The sequence below is a fragment of the Panthera pardus genome, unplaced genomic scaffold (genome assembly GCF_024362965.1).
Source record: "Panthera pardus isolate Hobbes unplaced genomic scaffold, ASM2436296v1 HiC_scaffold_16, whole genome shotgun sequence".
In the NCBI taxonomy this organism is placed as follows: domain Eukaryota; kingdom Metazoa; phylum Chordata; class Mammalia; order Carnivora; family Felidae; genus Panthera; species Panthera pardus.
Window position 1 is genome coordinate 82,245,263 of NW_026526721.1, and position 13,975 is coordinate 82,259,237.

The 13,975-nt window shown below is 57.6% G+C and overlaps 1 protein-coding gene and 1 non-coding gene across 12 annotated transcripts; one reads left to right on the forward strand and one right to left on the reverse strand.

Moving 5' to 3' along the window:
* Positions 1-10: 10 nt before the first annotated feature.
* VWA5B2 (von Willebrand factor A domain containing 5B2) lies at positions 11-12,339 on the reverse strand. 11 transcript variants are annotated; one of them, XM_053903582.1, is made up of 22 exons: positions 11,838-12,291; positions 11,485-11,556; positions 11,295-11,325; positions 10,937-11,146; positions 10,681-10,851; positions 8,574-8,805; positions 8,249-8,406; positions 7,593-7,724; positions 7,252-7,376; positions 6,690-6,845; positions 6,185-6,295; positions 5,898-6,106; positions 5,697-5,808; positions 5,007-5,192; positions 3,870-4,041; positions 3,463-3,779; positions 2,778-2,967; positions 2,322-2,675; positions 1,400-1,537; positions 1,229-1,309; positions 926-1,149; positions 11-839 (listed from the first exon to the last, which is right to left on the reverse strand). In XM_053903582.1, exons 4-22 carry the CDS (start codon positions 11,073-11,075, stop codon positions 291-293), a joined length of 3,756 nt encoding a protein of 1,251 aa, XP_053759557.1. In that variant the 5' UTR covers positions 11,076-11,146; positions 11,295-11,325; positions 11,485-11,556; positions 11,838-12,291; the 3' UTR covers positions 11-290. The 11 variants fall into 11 exon arrangements, with proteins under 11 accessions (XP_053759557.1, XP_053759559.1, XP_053759560.1 ...); XM_053903584.1 differs by lacking the exon at positions 11,295-11,325 and having other exon boundaries at positions 11,838-12,338; XM_053903585.1 differs by lacking the exons at positions 11,295-11,325; positions 11,485-11,556 and having other exon boundaries at positions 10,937-11,082; positions 11,838-12,339.
* On the forward strand, positions 4,350-4,422 carry TRNAK-CUU (transfer RNA lysine (anticodon CUU)). Its single transcript has one exon. It is a non-coding gene; the product is annotated as a tRNA-Lys (tRNA).
* Positions 12,340-13,975: the final 1,636 nt, after the last annotated feature.

Here is a 13,975-nt window from a genome sequence, read left to right on the forward strand (position 1 = left end):
CTCACTTGGGCAGTCTTAAGAGGCACTTTATTGCATAGGATTTGGGGACTGTGGCTCTCTACCCTTCCACCGCACTGCACAGAGCTCAGAGGGGAAGAGGCATGGGATGGGAGGAGTGGGAGAGAGCACAGGCAGGCACTTTCTGTGAGGGCAGGGGGGTGCTGGGAAGGGGATGAGAAGCAGTAGGGGTCAGGTGGATACCGGCCTGCCCCTCCCAGTACCGAGAAGCCGGCCCCGGTGGCAGTGACTTGAGTGTGTTGGGCAGCGCCAGCCAGAGCAGTGGGCAGCCCTCACATGTTTGCGGGGCTGTAGCACAGCAGGTGTAACTGCAGGTTCTGGTCCCAGTGGCGCAGCAGCAGGAAGAGACCCCGGGCTGCAGCTTTGAGGGCAGCTAGGTCAAGGCCATCAGGTAGGTGCTGGGCCCGTAGCCAACAGTCAGCTTTAGCTGCTGCCAGTTCCCACTCGCCGAAGGCAGCAGCGCAGCGGTGCTCCAGCCAGGCGAGCGCCACAGCGGTGGCCCAGGTCCGGCCCCGCAGGTCCGCACCTCCGGGCCCTTCTGCTCCCTCTGAGGCCTCAGTGTCTGAACCCCGTCCACTGTCCACCTGGCCTGGACCCTCAGAGCCTGAGCTGGGGGACGGGCTGCAGGAGGCCGTGGCACTGTCACCCTGGCCAACACCAGGCCCCAGAAGTGCCCAGGGAGAGGAGGCCGAGGTGGGGCTGAGGCTGGCGCGGTGTGCAGCAAAGGGCGAAGCGCGGCACAGGCGCTCCCGAGGGATGTGTACTGCTGCACAGAAGGGTGCATCTAGGCGGAAGGAGCCAGGTGCCTCCTGCAGCCGCACCTGAGGAGAGAGGAGGTGGGGGGAGAAGTGAGCTGAGACAGTGCCCTGGCCCTGGCAGCACCACCCTCCACCTCCCGAGTCCTCACCAAGGGCAAGTAGTCGTGGTCGCTGCCTTTACTGTTGCTGTCGCCAGCCTGGCCCCGGTTGGTGCTGCAGAGTCTGTGGCTGTCAGAGCCTCTGGCCCTCCCACCGCCCAGGCTAAGCCTAGAGGGAGGCTGGGGGGGCAGGTGATGAGGACTTCTGGTGACTGACTTGGAGTTGCCATTTTGGTCTGGGTTCCAGCCACCTACCACAGAGCCTCCCTGAAGTCCTGCAATGGAGCCGGTCAGTGCCAGTGGTAGTCCCTAAGCCTCATAGCTCCCTGCCCTTGCCCCAACTTTGAGTGTTACCTTTAGCGTGGACAGCTGTAGGCAGAGGAGCTGCATCTAGTTGGCCTTGAGAGGCAGAAGTGCTTGGGGGCTCAGCTAGCTCTGTAAGGGCACAGGAGATGGGGGTAAACCAGGAGGGGGGCCAGCGAAGTGAGGGCCAGCACCTGAGAGGTCACCCAGGAGGAACTCTACCTGAGCTCCGCACCTGCAGGGCTGAGGGTAGGACCTCCCTGGTGGTAGCATCCACAGCTACGGGGCAGGTGAAGCAGGAAGGGGCAGAGCTGACCTTGCTCGTCTGAAGGGCTCGGAGCCAGGACCTCCGGGCATGGCCTGTGAAAGCAAGGAGCTGGATGCTGAACGGGAGCAGCTGCACTTCCCCCAGCCCCCTCCTACAGGGGGCTTTAGAGAAAAATCTGTGTTCCCCATTGCTTCTCCCTCTGTCCACTTTTGAACAGAGTAGAGTTCCTTCTTGGGGCCAGGTCGGACTCCCCAACTTTGGCAAGTGGTTAGGCTGAACCCTCAGCTCCTAGCAGGACTGGACCCTCCGGCCACCCAGAAATTGAACATTCTGTACAGCACCCAAAGGAAGCACTGACTGTGGTGCCTTTCCTGTCCACTCATTCAGCACTGTCCAATAGAACTTCCTGCAGTGAAGGTAGTGTTCTAGATCTGCGTGATCCAGTATGGCAGCCACTAGTCACACGAGAGTGTTAAGCACTTGAAGTGTGGCTAGTGCAACTGAAAAACTGAAATTTTAACTATTTGATGTTAATATTCTTCCTGAATGGCAGATTTGTTTTTATGTTATGGGCACTATGAGTCATTAACAAGATCACATTTCGCTCTGTGCTGGCTGCTAGGAAGCTTGCCAATTTGGGGACCCATGCTCACAAGGGCACAGAACGTCATCGAGTGCATCTTTAATATAACCTGATTCTCCACTTTCTTTTATTATTCCATTACCCTGTTTATTATTTTTTTTTGAGGTGAGTGGGCCCCCTCAAATTGTGAACAAGATGAGGTATATAGTGGCCAGACACATAGACCTATACCTCTGTCACTTGCTGCCCCATACAGGCTCCTTGGGTCCTGCCCAGGCCCACCAGCAACTCACCTTGGTCAGCCATGGCCTCAGCCCCTCCACGGAGAGCCAGCTGCTCATTGTCCCGGACCACGGAGGCTGCTGTCAGCCGATGGAGTGCTTGGTCCCAAGCACTTTCTCTTTGAGGGGGTGACGGAGGCAGTGAGCCATCACTAGGTCCCCATAGTGTCTCTAGCCCAACACCCACCTCCCAGCACATAGGCTGCTCCCCACACAGGGCTCGGATCACCACGTGGCAGCGTGGAGCCTGAGGAGGCAGTTCCACTGCTGGAGAGGCTGATTCCCCATTATGGGGCACAGCTGTGAATAAGAAGGGGGGTTCCATCAGCATGTCCCAGTCCATGGGGGCCGGGGAGAGCAGATTTCCTGGAGAGAGACAGCAATGAAGGCAGGGGCGGTGTGGTATCCTCTGCCCTACTTCTCAGGACCTCCTTGGTGTCAGAACCCAGCTCCCCATCCAACCCTTACCTGAGTCATCCAGGCCCTGTCCCAGCTGCTGCCCTGACTCAGGGCCTGGCCCATCTGGTGCTATGCCCAGAGAGGGGTGCCGGGGACGGCCAGGGACTGGGTTCACCTGGCCCGGGGGAGATGAGAGGCTCCGGCCAGCCAGAGCTGCTCTGCGTCGACGACCCAGCACCTCAGCACTCAAGGCCCCAGGCTGCACATAAGAAGTGTGGTCCACTGGTCAAGGAATGCAGAGCTCCTGGCCATCACACATGCATGGCCACGTACCCCTTTGTCTGAAACTGTGGATGGCTGCTCACCAGCCTTAGGAGCAAGGCCAAACTCAGGGCCTCCGGCCCCCTTCCCACTGCCATCTCACTCCATGCCTGGTTTCTCACTTGAGGTTGTTGTTTGTCTCTGTTTTTGTTCAGGTCTTCTTCCTCTTTGCCTGGCTAACTTCTACTTATTCTTCCAGACTTGACTCTTGCTTTCCTGACTCCCTCAAACAGTGTTAGCCATCTTGATTCTGACTCTCCCCATAATACTATGTCCCTGTGTTCACCACTGTATGTCACATGGTATCATTGTAGATTTACCCATGTATCTCTTCAGCTGGACTTAATAGTAACCACGGCACAATTTATGGCATATAGGAGATGGTCAATGAACATTTGCTGGGTGCATAGAATGGAGGTGGACTGACTCTCACCTTGACTGGAGCCATTGGGGGTAGAGGCAGGGGGCAGGAGTGGGAGCCTGCAGGTTCTCCCCAGGCCAGGCTGCGGCAGCCCTGCTGAGAAGGGGGATGCAGGGGAGCAGTGCCCTCAGGGGAGCCAGGGCCCTGGGAGCCAGGGGACTCGCTGCTGCCTGTGGAGCCTGGACCTGGCTCTGGGCTGGCAGAGCAGTGAGTGAGCACATACTGCTCCCGGATGTACGATGACTGGAAGATGCGGCGCCAAATGGCTGTGTCAGAGGAGGGATTGGGTCCGGGGTCTGTGACTGGGTCTGTCAAAGCATCAGTACCTGCTGGGAGGCAAGAGAATGGATCCCAGCCGTGGCCCCTCCCATGGCCCACTCCTCCTCCAACACAGCCACACACTATACCCAGGTACTCACTCTGTTCTGAGTCCCCAGCAGCCCACGGGCTGGACAGCTCTGCTGACACAGTGCCCGTTCCCAACGGCTCCGAGGTGCCAGTGGGCTCAGTGCCAGGACTGGTGGCAGATGGTGCCTCCTCTGGGGATGGGAACACGGAGCCTCCCAAGCTCTGCCAGCCGGGTTCTTGGCCCTAGAGAGGGATAATCATTAGAGAAAAAACCGACTGTAGTTATATGCTACCTCTTTCCAAACAGGATTTAAGATGTCTCACCACAAAAGGCAATAAAGTTAATAAACCAGAAATGAAAGCCTAGTACTAAGGAAGGAAAAGCATACATGATAACCATAAGGTTAATAGAGCTGCTGTGGCTGAGCTTCAGGCTTGGCCCTGAGCTTCCTGGCAGGCAGGCAAAAGGGCAAACACTCCATTATATCGCATCTTTAGTTCTTTTAGAGAAAGAAAGCTTTTCATAATAAAAATAACTATCATTTCAGGGTGCCTGGCTGGCTCAGTCAGTAGAGCATGTGACTCTTAATCTCAGGGCTGTGAGTTCAAGCCCCACGTTGGGCGTGGAGCCTACTTTAGAGAACCAGCAACAACAATCATTTCTTGAACTCCTGCTATGTGTCAAGTATCCTACCAAGAGTGTGCACGTTGTGACCTCTAATTACAACAACCCTGTGACAAAAATCAGTATGACGAAATGGGCTCAGAGAGGTTAAGTGACTTGCCCAAAATCAAATGGTTAGAACACGCTAGAGTTGGGATCTGAGATTTCATCTAGACTATGCTCTGTTTCTGAATATTACAGGAAATAATCCAGGTGGTTCTTTCCTTAGGGCACTGTGTGAAGAACCTAGAAAGTTTCAACAAAACCTTCAAGGCAAATTCTAGAGCTGCTTTCCGTGGCTGTGTGCTTTAGTGACCTTTGGTAAAAGCCAAGGGCAACACTTTATGGGACAATTCAGTGGAAGACCTCATGAAGGGGGCAGACTACAGCCGCTTTGGGGTGCCCGGTGTGATCTCTGGGGAAGCTGAGAGTGCAGTGGAAGAGCTTGGCAGGGAGAGGCACTGGGAGTGGAAGAAGAGTTTTGAAGAGATGCAGGGACTTTAGACATCCCAGGCCTACCACCCGCACCCCAGCCCAGGCCTACCCCTGGGGCACGGGACCGGAAGCCATCCACCCTGAAGAGTGAGCAGTAACCGAGCAGCTGGTCCCCAGGGTAGAGTGCTGGGATCTCCCGGGGGGTCAGCAGTGCCTCCACCGCATCAGGCACAAACCAGTCCACAGAGATGTCACTCAAAGCAGGCTCCAGTGCCTTCCGGAGAGCCTGCACCAGCTGTAAGGAGTGGCCAGAAGGAAGACATGGGAGAGAGAGCTCACAGAGCAGGAGGCCCACAGAGCAGGAAGGCTACCCTTCCACTGATGCCATCTGCTCAGCCCTTAGGCTGAGGGGAGCAGGGTCAGGCTGGGGTCAAGGGAAGGATTGGGGGTAGGAACAAGCAAGGGTTTAGTCTGTCTCCTGGCCTGAGCCATGCCCTGTGGATGAGGCAAGATTTGTTGAGGATATGGCTCAGTACCAGGACAAAACAGAATGAGATTTGGGGGTGGTCAGAGGTCATGTCCCCCACACCTTTGGCCTCCTGCAGCATGCTATAGCATCACCAGCAGCTCCTCCCCTGATTGGCGTCTCAAAGGAGGGGAGGAACTGGAATGGGGGAGGAGAAGTCCTGATCAAGGGTGCCAGGAGACCCCATGACTTGACTGGATTCTGCTTCAGGCTCAGTGTAACTCGGGAGAAGGACTTCTAGGAGTAGGGAACAGGGCTCAGGCTCAAGCTCACCATGGGCTGCAGCCTCTCCCCAGGCCTTGGGAAGTAGGCCTGGCCCCTGCTGAGGGCAGACAGCCCCTGGAGCAGCTGGTGGCAGGCAGGCCCCAGCCCAAAGGAGAAGCACCTGATGAGGGAAGGGAAGCAGCTGTGACCTTCAGGAGCCCCTTGGGAGTGGGGGTCAATCTTAGGCACCTGGTTCAGCCCACCCCATACCTGGCTGCCCCCCTGTGCCACCTCATGAGCTCCAGGGTTTGATGGGTAGCAGCAGCCACGGGCGAGGCAGCAGTCAGGAGGAAGAGCTGCCGAGGGCGGGCCTTGTGCTGGGGCTGCCCCATGGCCCAGTTCAGTGCAGCCAGCACATCTGGGGGACCACTCTCAGCCTGCAGGGTCTCAATGTTCTCACAGATCAGCTGCACAGTGTCCTGGAAAGAAAAGGCATGCTTTGGGCCACGCCAGGCTGATATACTCTCACTGGGCCCCAATCCCTGGACTGTACTCACATCACTGCAAGACCGGCTCTCTGGGAAGAGGGGCCGCACCGACGTGCCAAACATGGCCAGGTTGATGAGCGTTTGTGGTGGCAGTGACTTCACAGCCAAAACAATGGCATCCTGGGGAGGGCCAGGGAGGACAGCATGAAACAGGTCCTGTGGGCAGTGGTAGGGATTCCAGATTGCCTGCCTTTTCCATGCTGTGTGAAAATGAGGGGCTAGAAGTGGTGGTGTGAGAGAGGCCCAGCATGTCTGAGATTGATTATGAGGGAGACCTGGAGAGTGAGGGAGACTGAGTGTGTGAGAGACCCTGGTGGGGTATGGGAACCCTTGGTTTTGGGATTAGGTAACTTCATGTGCGAGAGAGGCTTTTGGAATCTGGGAGAGACACATATACGTACAAGTAAGAGAGGGATGTGTGTGTGTGTGTGTGTGTGCGTGCGCGCTCATGCGTGTATCTGTCTGTGAGAGGCTGCCCCCAGCCCACCGCACACCCACACCCTGCCCCACAGGCCTTGTGCGCTATGCTGCTGCCATCCAGCAGGAAGAGAAGCTCCCGTGTGGCTGTGCCCAGGTTTCCAGGCTTAGAGCTCAGGTCCGGGCAGAAGCTCAGCACCAGCACGGGGTTTAACAGGATGTCCTTGTGGAAGCGTCGTTGCAGGAACCACACCTGATCATCGGAGCCCCAAGTCATCCTGTGCCCTAGTGCAAACTCTTGCCTGGGCTTGCAGCAGGACCGAGCCCTCGGGCCTTTTTCTATCTAATACACTCAGAGGGAACACCTTTTTATAGTCATTCGAATAAAGGCGAGGGCAGAGGCAGGTGGCTGTCCTCTGCCTATCAGTCCTAGTTTCCATCCTTTGAGACACACCCCAGGGAGACTTGCGTGGGCCCTCCTAGGACAATACTCATCAGCCCTCTGGGATGCTGCCCTCTTAGCAGCTACTAAGAGGTCCTGCTAAAAGCCCCCCCCCCCCACCGCCACACACACACACAACTGCCCAACTGTTCCTCCTGCACAAATGCAGCCAGTAGTGAGAGGTCAGTGGCCAGGCCAGGACCCCATGCAGCCATACCTGCCGGTCCCCATCACTGTCCCTTCGCTGTAGCCTCTGGAAGTCCCGGCGGGCCCTCACCTGGGCCTCATATTCTGCTGAGCTCAGGCTGCCGGCCTCTAGCATCAGGTGTGGCTGGTGGGGCTCTAAGGAAAAAGGGATATAGTTGTCAGGAAAGTCCCTGTCTCTGGACCTCAATTGCTCGGTCACACTGTCCCAGGAGGACCCTGCAAGTCCAGCACGTCCCTCACAGATGGCTCAATCCACCTGGCTTGGGAGCCAGAAATCTATACTTGAAAAATGCTATCCAAGTGGTCCTGAAGTAGGTCAGAGCTGGCCCACTGTGTGTCCCAGTCTCTCACCACTGGGGTGCAGCAGGATCTCCAATGACCGGTCACAGTGGTGGTCCTCTGCTAATGTGACACAGATGGTGGCTGCGGAGCTGGCATGAGGTGGGGCGTCTGCCCGCAGAGCATGAGAAGGGCTCTCCAGGCCTGAGGGAGGGAGAGGCAGGGAGAGATGATCACCCCACCCCAAGCCAGTACTAATGCACAAACATCACCTTCCCAGACAACAGTGGTATGGGCAAGGATCATGACTGATTCAGCTCAGCTCTTAGCGCCTAATCTAGAGGGCTGCATGGACAAGGGGAGGGATTTTGCCTGCTTTCATGAGCTGAGAGGTAGGTTCCCAGCTCTGTTTCTGGCTGATCAGTTATACAGCAGCCAGCTGATTTAGCATCCTCCCCCACCTCTTACACAAGAAAACTCCACTTCATCACTTGGACTGGTCTCAATTTAATCCCTTTCTTCCCACTGGTGAGTGGAGTGGGGTATAAATAAATGACACTGACGAACCTGGGGGGGGGGGTGTTGTGTAGAAGTGTCCAGGGGATGCTCCTACCAAAACTGGAGGTTCCTAAGACTTAGGTCCTTGTTTTCTTTTTTTCCTGTGTTCCTCCCAGTCCTGAGCCCTGAATTATTATTTCCTAGTCAGCTATGCTAGGAGGGGCACCCACCTGCTAGCAGGCATGGCCCAGTGACCAGCATCTCGAAGGAGAAGGTGTACGGGGCAGGGCAGCGGGCAGGGCCTGAGAACACATCCGGAGGGGCCGCTGGCTCCTCCCAGGCCAGCCCTTCCTCCTGAGGGCTGCCCACCCCGAAGCAGCTGGTAGGGCTGGAAGGGAGCGCGAGGAGGGTCACGGGCCCACCACCAAGGCCCTTAGCCCCTCTGGATGAATGGCCCAGCCCTTCCCCACCCTGTCCATCCCCCAGGGCACCCTACCAAAGCCCCCTCACCCGCACTAGACCCAGAGAAGCCGAGGGAGGGACGAAGAGAATCACCATAGGCCCAACCTGTCGTCACAGAGCCCCGGAGGCCTGGGGGGCCCCGGTGGGCCTGGTGAGGTCAGTGGGGTGAGCACAGAGGGCAGAGCCACGTGCAGCACCCCATCAGGCCTTGAGGGCAACTCCCGGCTGCTGCGCAGGGTCACTGTCATGGTGCCGGCCGCGTTGATGAGGCCTGTGGGCAGCACCAGTGTGGACCGGGCCTGGGCCAGATCCAACACAAGATGACCTATGATGAGTGAGAAAAGGGGTCAGACGGGGCTGGAAGCAGAAGAGATGGGGGAAATAGGAAATGGGAGCAGTCACTGAGTCAGGGGAGCCTAGGCAAGGGGGACTTCACAAAGTTAGAAGGACACGGGGCTAATGTGTTGGTGATGCAGAATGGAGGCATGAGCCAAATGATGGTCAAAGCAGAGGTAGGATGATAGCAGAAGGATCTGGCTGTCATCAGGAAAAGGAGTAGTGACATCACTGCTATTAGAGAGCTGAGAAGGGGCATGTCCACACCACCCCCAAGATCCTAGGGGATCCATACCCTCTGCCCTTATTCCCCTGCCTGTCTCTGCCCATTCAACCCTTGGGTATCATCTTCCTCAGGACCCTCCCTGTGGACTGACATGTCCCATAGCCTGGGACCCAGTCTGCTCACAAATCCCTTGCTCATGAACAGTCAGGGGCTCCCCACTGCCCACTAGGAGTGGCTTCAGAATTTTCTACCCAAGAGGCGTTCAGTGGCTGTAATCTGCTTGGAAGCTGGCTAGAGGACTTAAAGCTGTACTGGTATGCAAAGCACACCATTTTACATCGCCCCTAGGTTCATTTGGGGACTGGTGGAATCACGGGGGTTGCTGCTACTAAAGGAAAAATGGCCACGTGTATGCAGTGGCAGTCAAGGCCTCAGGCTACCTTTATAGCCCTACTTGGCTTCATCTCCCCACAATAATCATTTACACATTCTTTAGAGAAATGCCTGCAGAATAAATGAAGGGAAGAAAAAGATGGAAGGAAAGAAGACAGGGAGATAAGAAGGAAAAAAGGGGCTTCTATCCCAACTAGCTAAGGCTTGGGGACAGCCTGATACAGTGGAGAGAGCACAGGATCAGGTTTTGAGTGTGACTTCTAATTCTGCCCTTGGGTAACTCTTCTGTTTTAAGGAGCTTCCGTTTTCTCATCCATGAAATGGGGGTCATAATTGTGTCTCAGAGACTGTGGTGAGAAATAAATGAGATAATGTATGCATAGCATCTGACACATAAGAGGCTGTTGTATTATTTTCACACCTATAAAAGGAGGATAGAGAACAACAGTTGCATTACATACCTCTCTGGATTCAAATGAGGTGATACCAGTGACTGGACTTTGTGAACTGTAAATTGCTATAAACACGAGGTGTTTTATTTAATTTACCATCACTGTGTACAATTTACTTCCAAACCTTTGCTTATACCATCGCCCCTACTGGAGTGCCTTCTCCCTCCTCTCCACTTCACCAGTCATACTCTTCCTTTTGGTCAAATGCTGGCTCCATTTCCTTCTGGAACATTCCTGGGGCCTCAGCCCAGAGCTCACTCTGGCCTCTCACTGTCTGCTGGACCTACACCAACTCTCAACACCACTGGATTCTGTCTTTCTTACGGGGATGGCAAATCCCATGTGCAGGAATCAAATGAATGTCCAAATAAATAAATGAAAGGATGAAGTGCAAACCACAAAACCGAGCACAGGGATGGGCTTCCACTCCTTCACCCAGCAATCATTGAGCCTCCTTATACCACATTCTGTGCGAGATGCTGGGGCTTAGAGATGTCCAAAGAAAGCCCAGTCCCAGGCTCAGGAGCTAATGCTCCAGCTCGGGAGACAGACGTGTGGACCGCCTGCTGCGTCTGTCTCTCAGGCCGCGAACCTCGCGTCAGGCCTGGGTCACATTGCCCCTGCACCTGGTACAAGTAAGGTGCCTAGTCCACGACTGTTGAATAAAGCCATGAATCAATGAATGAAAAAATCAGCGGCTGGAGGGGGAGCGGGGAGGGACGGGACGCAGAGCGGGTGCAGGAATCAGAGCGGGGCTGACTTTCGGGGCGAGGCGACGGCGCCCTGCACTCACCCTGCGCGCAGCGGCGGGGCGTGGAGGCCCCCAACCCGGGGCCCAGCGCACGGCAGCAAGCGGCCTGTGAGCGTCGCCTGCTCTGCAGCTGGAACGAGACGCGCCGTCCCGCCGCCTCCGCCTCGAAGCCCGAGACCACTTCGGCCTCCGCCAACGGGTACACAAATACGCCTGCGGCGGGGGCAGGGGGCACAGGTGACGTCGAACCTCGCCCGGCCCCCTGTCCCCGCCACCCCGAGCCCCGCCCAGGCCTCACCGTCCACCGGCTGCGGCTGCGGGTTGTGGTACGTGAGCCGGGCCCGCAGGCTGAGACAGGGGCCGTTGGCGCAGGCCCGGACCCAGGAGTCAGTCAGGGGCAGCGGCGTCCAGCTGGAGGGGCAGTACAGGCCGGGCATGGCGCCCCTGGGGGAGGGGGTTCGATGAAGGGGTCCGCAGGGTGGGGTCACGGGCGCCAGACCCCGCCCTCCTGAAAGCCGCCGGGAAAATCGAACTCAGGCACTGGGACGCCGGACAGCGAGGAGCGCGGCGGGGCTGAGCCGGGGGCTCCCACCCGGCGGACAGGTGGCGAGGGGAGGGAAGAGGGGGATCGCGTGATGGGCATCCTCGCGGGTTACCTGGGAAGCCGGGGCGGAGCGCGGCTCCGGGCTGCTCCGGGAGCCGGGGAGCGGAGGGTTAATGATTAACTGGCGCTCCAAGCGCCCAGCACTCCCGCCGCCGGCTCCTCCGGGGACAGAGGGTAGGAATGGGGGAGGGGGTCACAGCTGTTCCACCACCAGCTCCCAGGCCTAGCCGCCGCCCCCGTACCTGCCGGCCCCCCGGGGCTCCCCGCGGCTGCCAGCTGTCGGAAGTGGCGCGGGTGGCGAGATAGAAGCAGCTCTGGGTGAGGAGCAAGGGTTTAAAGGGCCAGCATCCTCCTGGGTGTCCCCAGCCCAGCGAGGGACAGCAGGGGCGGGGTGGGAGGGGGAGCAGAAGGACCGTAGTCTTTCCCTCTCCAGCGCCTCACCTGACTGGAGCGCTGAGAGGGGCTGCAGGCCGGAGTGGAGGGGGTTGGGTGGGAAGAACGAGACAGGGAAGCGACAGGAGGGGGTCTTTAGGATGCAAGACCGGGAGAGGTGTCCGGGCAGGGGGATTGCTCGGAATCCGTCTAGGGCACCCACCTCTCCCCACCCTGGCAGAACTGAGCCTAGAGTGGGCGGCCCCACAGCCGAGCTGTCGGGATGCGGCAGGCAGGGTCTAGGGGTCGTCCCCCTCCCCGCGGGCAGCCCCAGCCTCACGGTCGCGTCCTCTGCGGAGTTCTGGGCGCCACAACTGGACCACCGTGGGTAGGTCCGCCTCCGCGCTTCGGGCCGCACGCAGTCCGGGCACCCTGCGCGGCACCCGCTCCAGACTCCCGCTGCGGCCGATCTGAGTCCGCGCAGGGGCGTCGGCTCTGCGGGTGCTGGTCCCGCCCCCGCTCGGGAAGGCCGCCCCTTCAGCCCGCCCCGGCCCCGCCTGCCGCTGCGGCGGGGCTGCTGCTGGCCCCTCCGCCCCCGCTTCGGGCGCGGTGCCGCCTCCGCGCAAACCCCGGCGGCTCCAGCTAGACCCGGCACCGCAGTGCGGGGACCGCGTCCCCGCCGCCTCACAGGCCCCGGTAGATGAGGGACTCAGGCCTACAAGGCCCCACCCTTTCTATCCTTCAGGAAGTGAAACGTTCTGCAAGTGCAGCAGAGGGCTCAGTCTGCACCGCCCCCCCCCCCCCCCCAGCACTGCAGCGACCCCAGCTGTTCCGTATCACCCCACTTCCCGCCTTGGCTAGGCTTTTCGTCAGTGCAGTGACCGTCTCTCATCACTGCAGCGAACCCAGTGCTTCATCACCGCAGGACCCCTCCCCCCGCCCCCCAAAGCCAGCCCTTTTTCTTTGCAAAGTGCTCTTTCATCGGTGCAGAAATCTGCCCCCATCCCTGCAGCTATCTTCTGCTTGCCTGATCACTTCAGTAACCACTCACTCCAAGTAGGGGTCCCCCAACACTGCAGCGAGTTCCGCCCACCCCCAAGCAGCCAACATTCCCATCGCTGCAGTACTACCTTTCCCACCTTTCCTGCGGATGCGGAGAGTAGGCAACATCAGCCCCTCAGGCTTATAACTTCCTACTACCTTCAGCTGCCCACAGTCTTGGAAATGAGGCCTTCCAGCCTGTAGCGGCTTCCCTTGGCTTGAGACTGCCCCATCGTAACAGTGACTCCCCTCACCCCACCCCCATCACTGCAGCACCTGCAGGAGAAAATATCCCTGAGTATAAACAGGTCCCTTGTTATTGGCAGAACTTTCATGCAGCTTGACAGTGTTATGGTGCAAAAGATTAGGGAAGTCTGTAAAACCTCCCCCAGGATTCCTGAGGGAGAGTCTGGGAGCTCTGGGGACGTAACCATGTTTGGGAGTCACCCATGCAAGCTTTCTTGCAGAAGTCACACTCAGACTCTGCAAAAAGAGCTTTGAGGAGAACTGGGGGTGGTGAGGGGGTGGTGAGGGGGTGGAAGTGGGCTTTCAAGCCAGACTTAGGGTTCTTGCCCCTCCCCATTTACTCCATCCTTCTGATTCCTGTCACTATCATCATACTGACCCCACCCAGGAGGATCCCTTGCCTCCTTGAGCACTTGAGCCCTCAACCCCAACCCTTTCTCTTGCTCAAACCACTTAGTGTGGTAGAGATAGCTTGGCCTTTTCCCAGGGAACTTCAAGGGTGAAAAATCACAAGGACAATACAGGAAGCATAGACAAAATTGCAATGAAAGATCCAGCTTACAGGGAGCTCCAGCTGAGTCCCAAACTTGTTCCTTCCACACCATCTGAACTATAGTTCCATTGACTCCTCCCTTCCCTTCCCGGCTGAACCTGCCCGCTGCCTCATTCTGAGTTAGGATCCCTCTTACAGGCTTAGGAGAGAAACAGTGGATGGTGAGTGGGCTGATTTGCCCTCCAGGGGACCCAGGTCTCCAGCCAGGACCAGCCTGGCCCTGAGGTCTCCATGGAAATCCAGGCAGTGGCCACCTCCCCATTGGTGTTTTTGTGCAAATGGACCAAGAGCTACATGTGATCTGCAGGCCAAACATGAAGCTGCAGAGAGTAGTCATTAGGGAGACTTAAATATACAAAAAAGGAAAAACAGGTCCTTGTTTTAGGTTCTGAGGAGGTCTTAGATGTAAGACGGTCTCCCAGGAAGTGGTCCCTGTCAAAGATTAGACAACACGTTGGTGGAAGCCAAGCTTTGCTGAGAAGCTGGACCAGCCCTGAGATCCTGCTGGAAAGCTGTCTTAG

Coding starts and splice junctions, on each gene's coding strand:
- VWA5B2 (XM_053903585.1), bottom strand. CDS start 11,075: ATGCCCGGCCTGTACTGCCCCTCCAGCTGGACGCCGCTGCCCCTGACT. Junction 7,377..7,592: donor GATCCTGCTGCACCCCAGTG/GTGAGAGACTGG, acceptor CTTTTTCCTTAG/AGCCCCACCAGCCACACCTG. Junction 840..925: donor ACCACGACTACTTGCCCTTG/GTGAGGACTCGG, acceptor CTCTCTCCTCAG/GTGCGGCTGCAGGAGGCACC.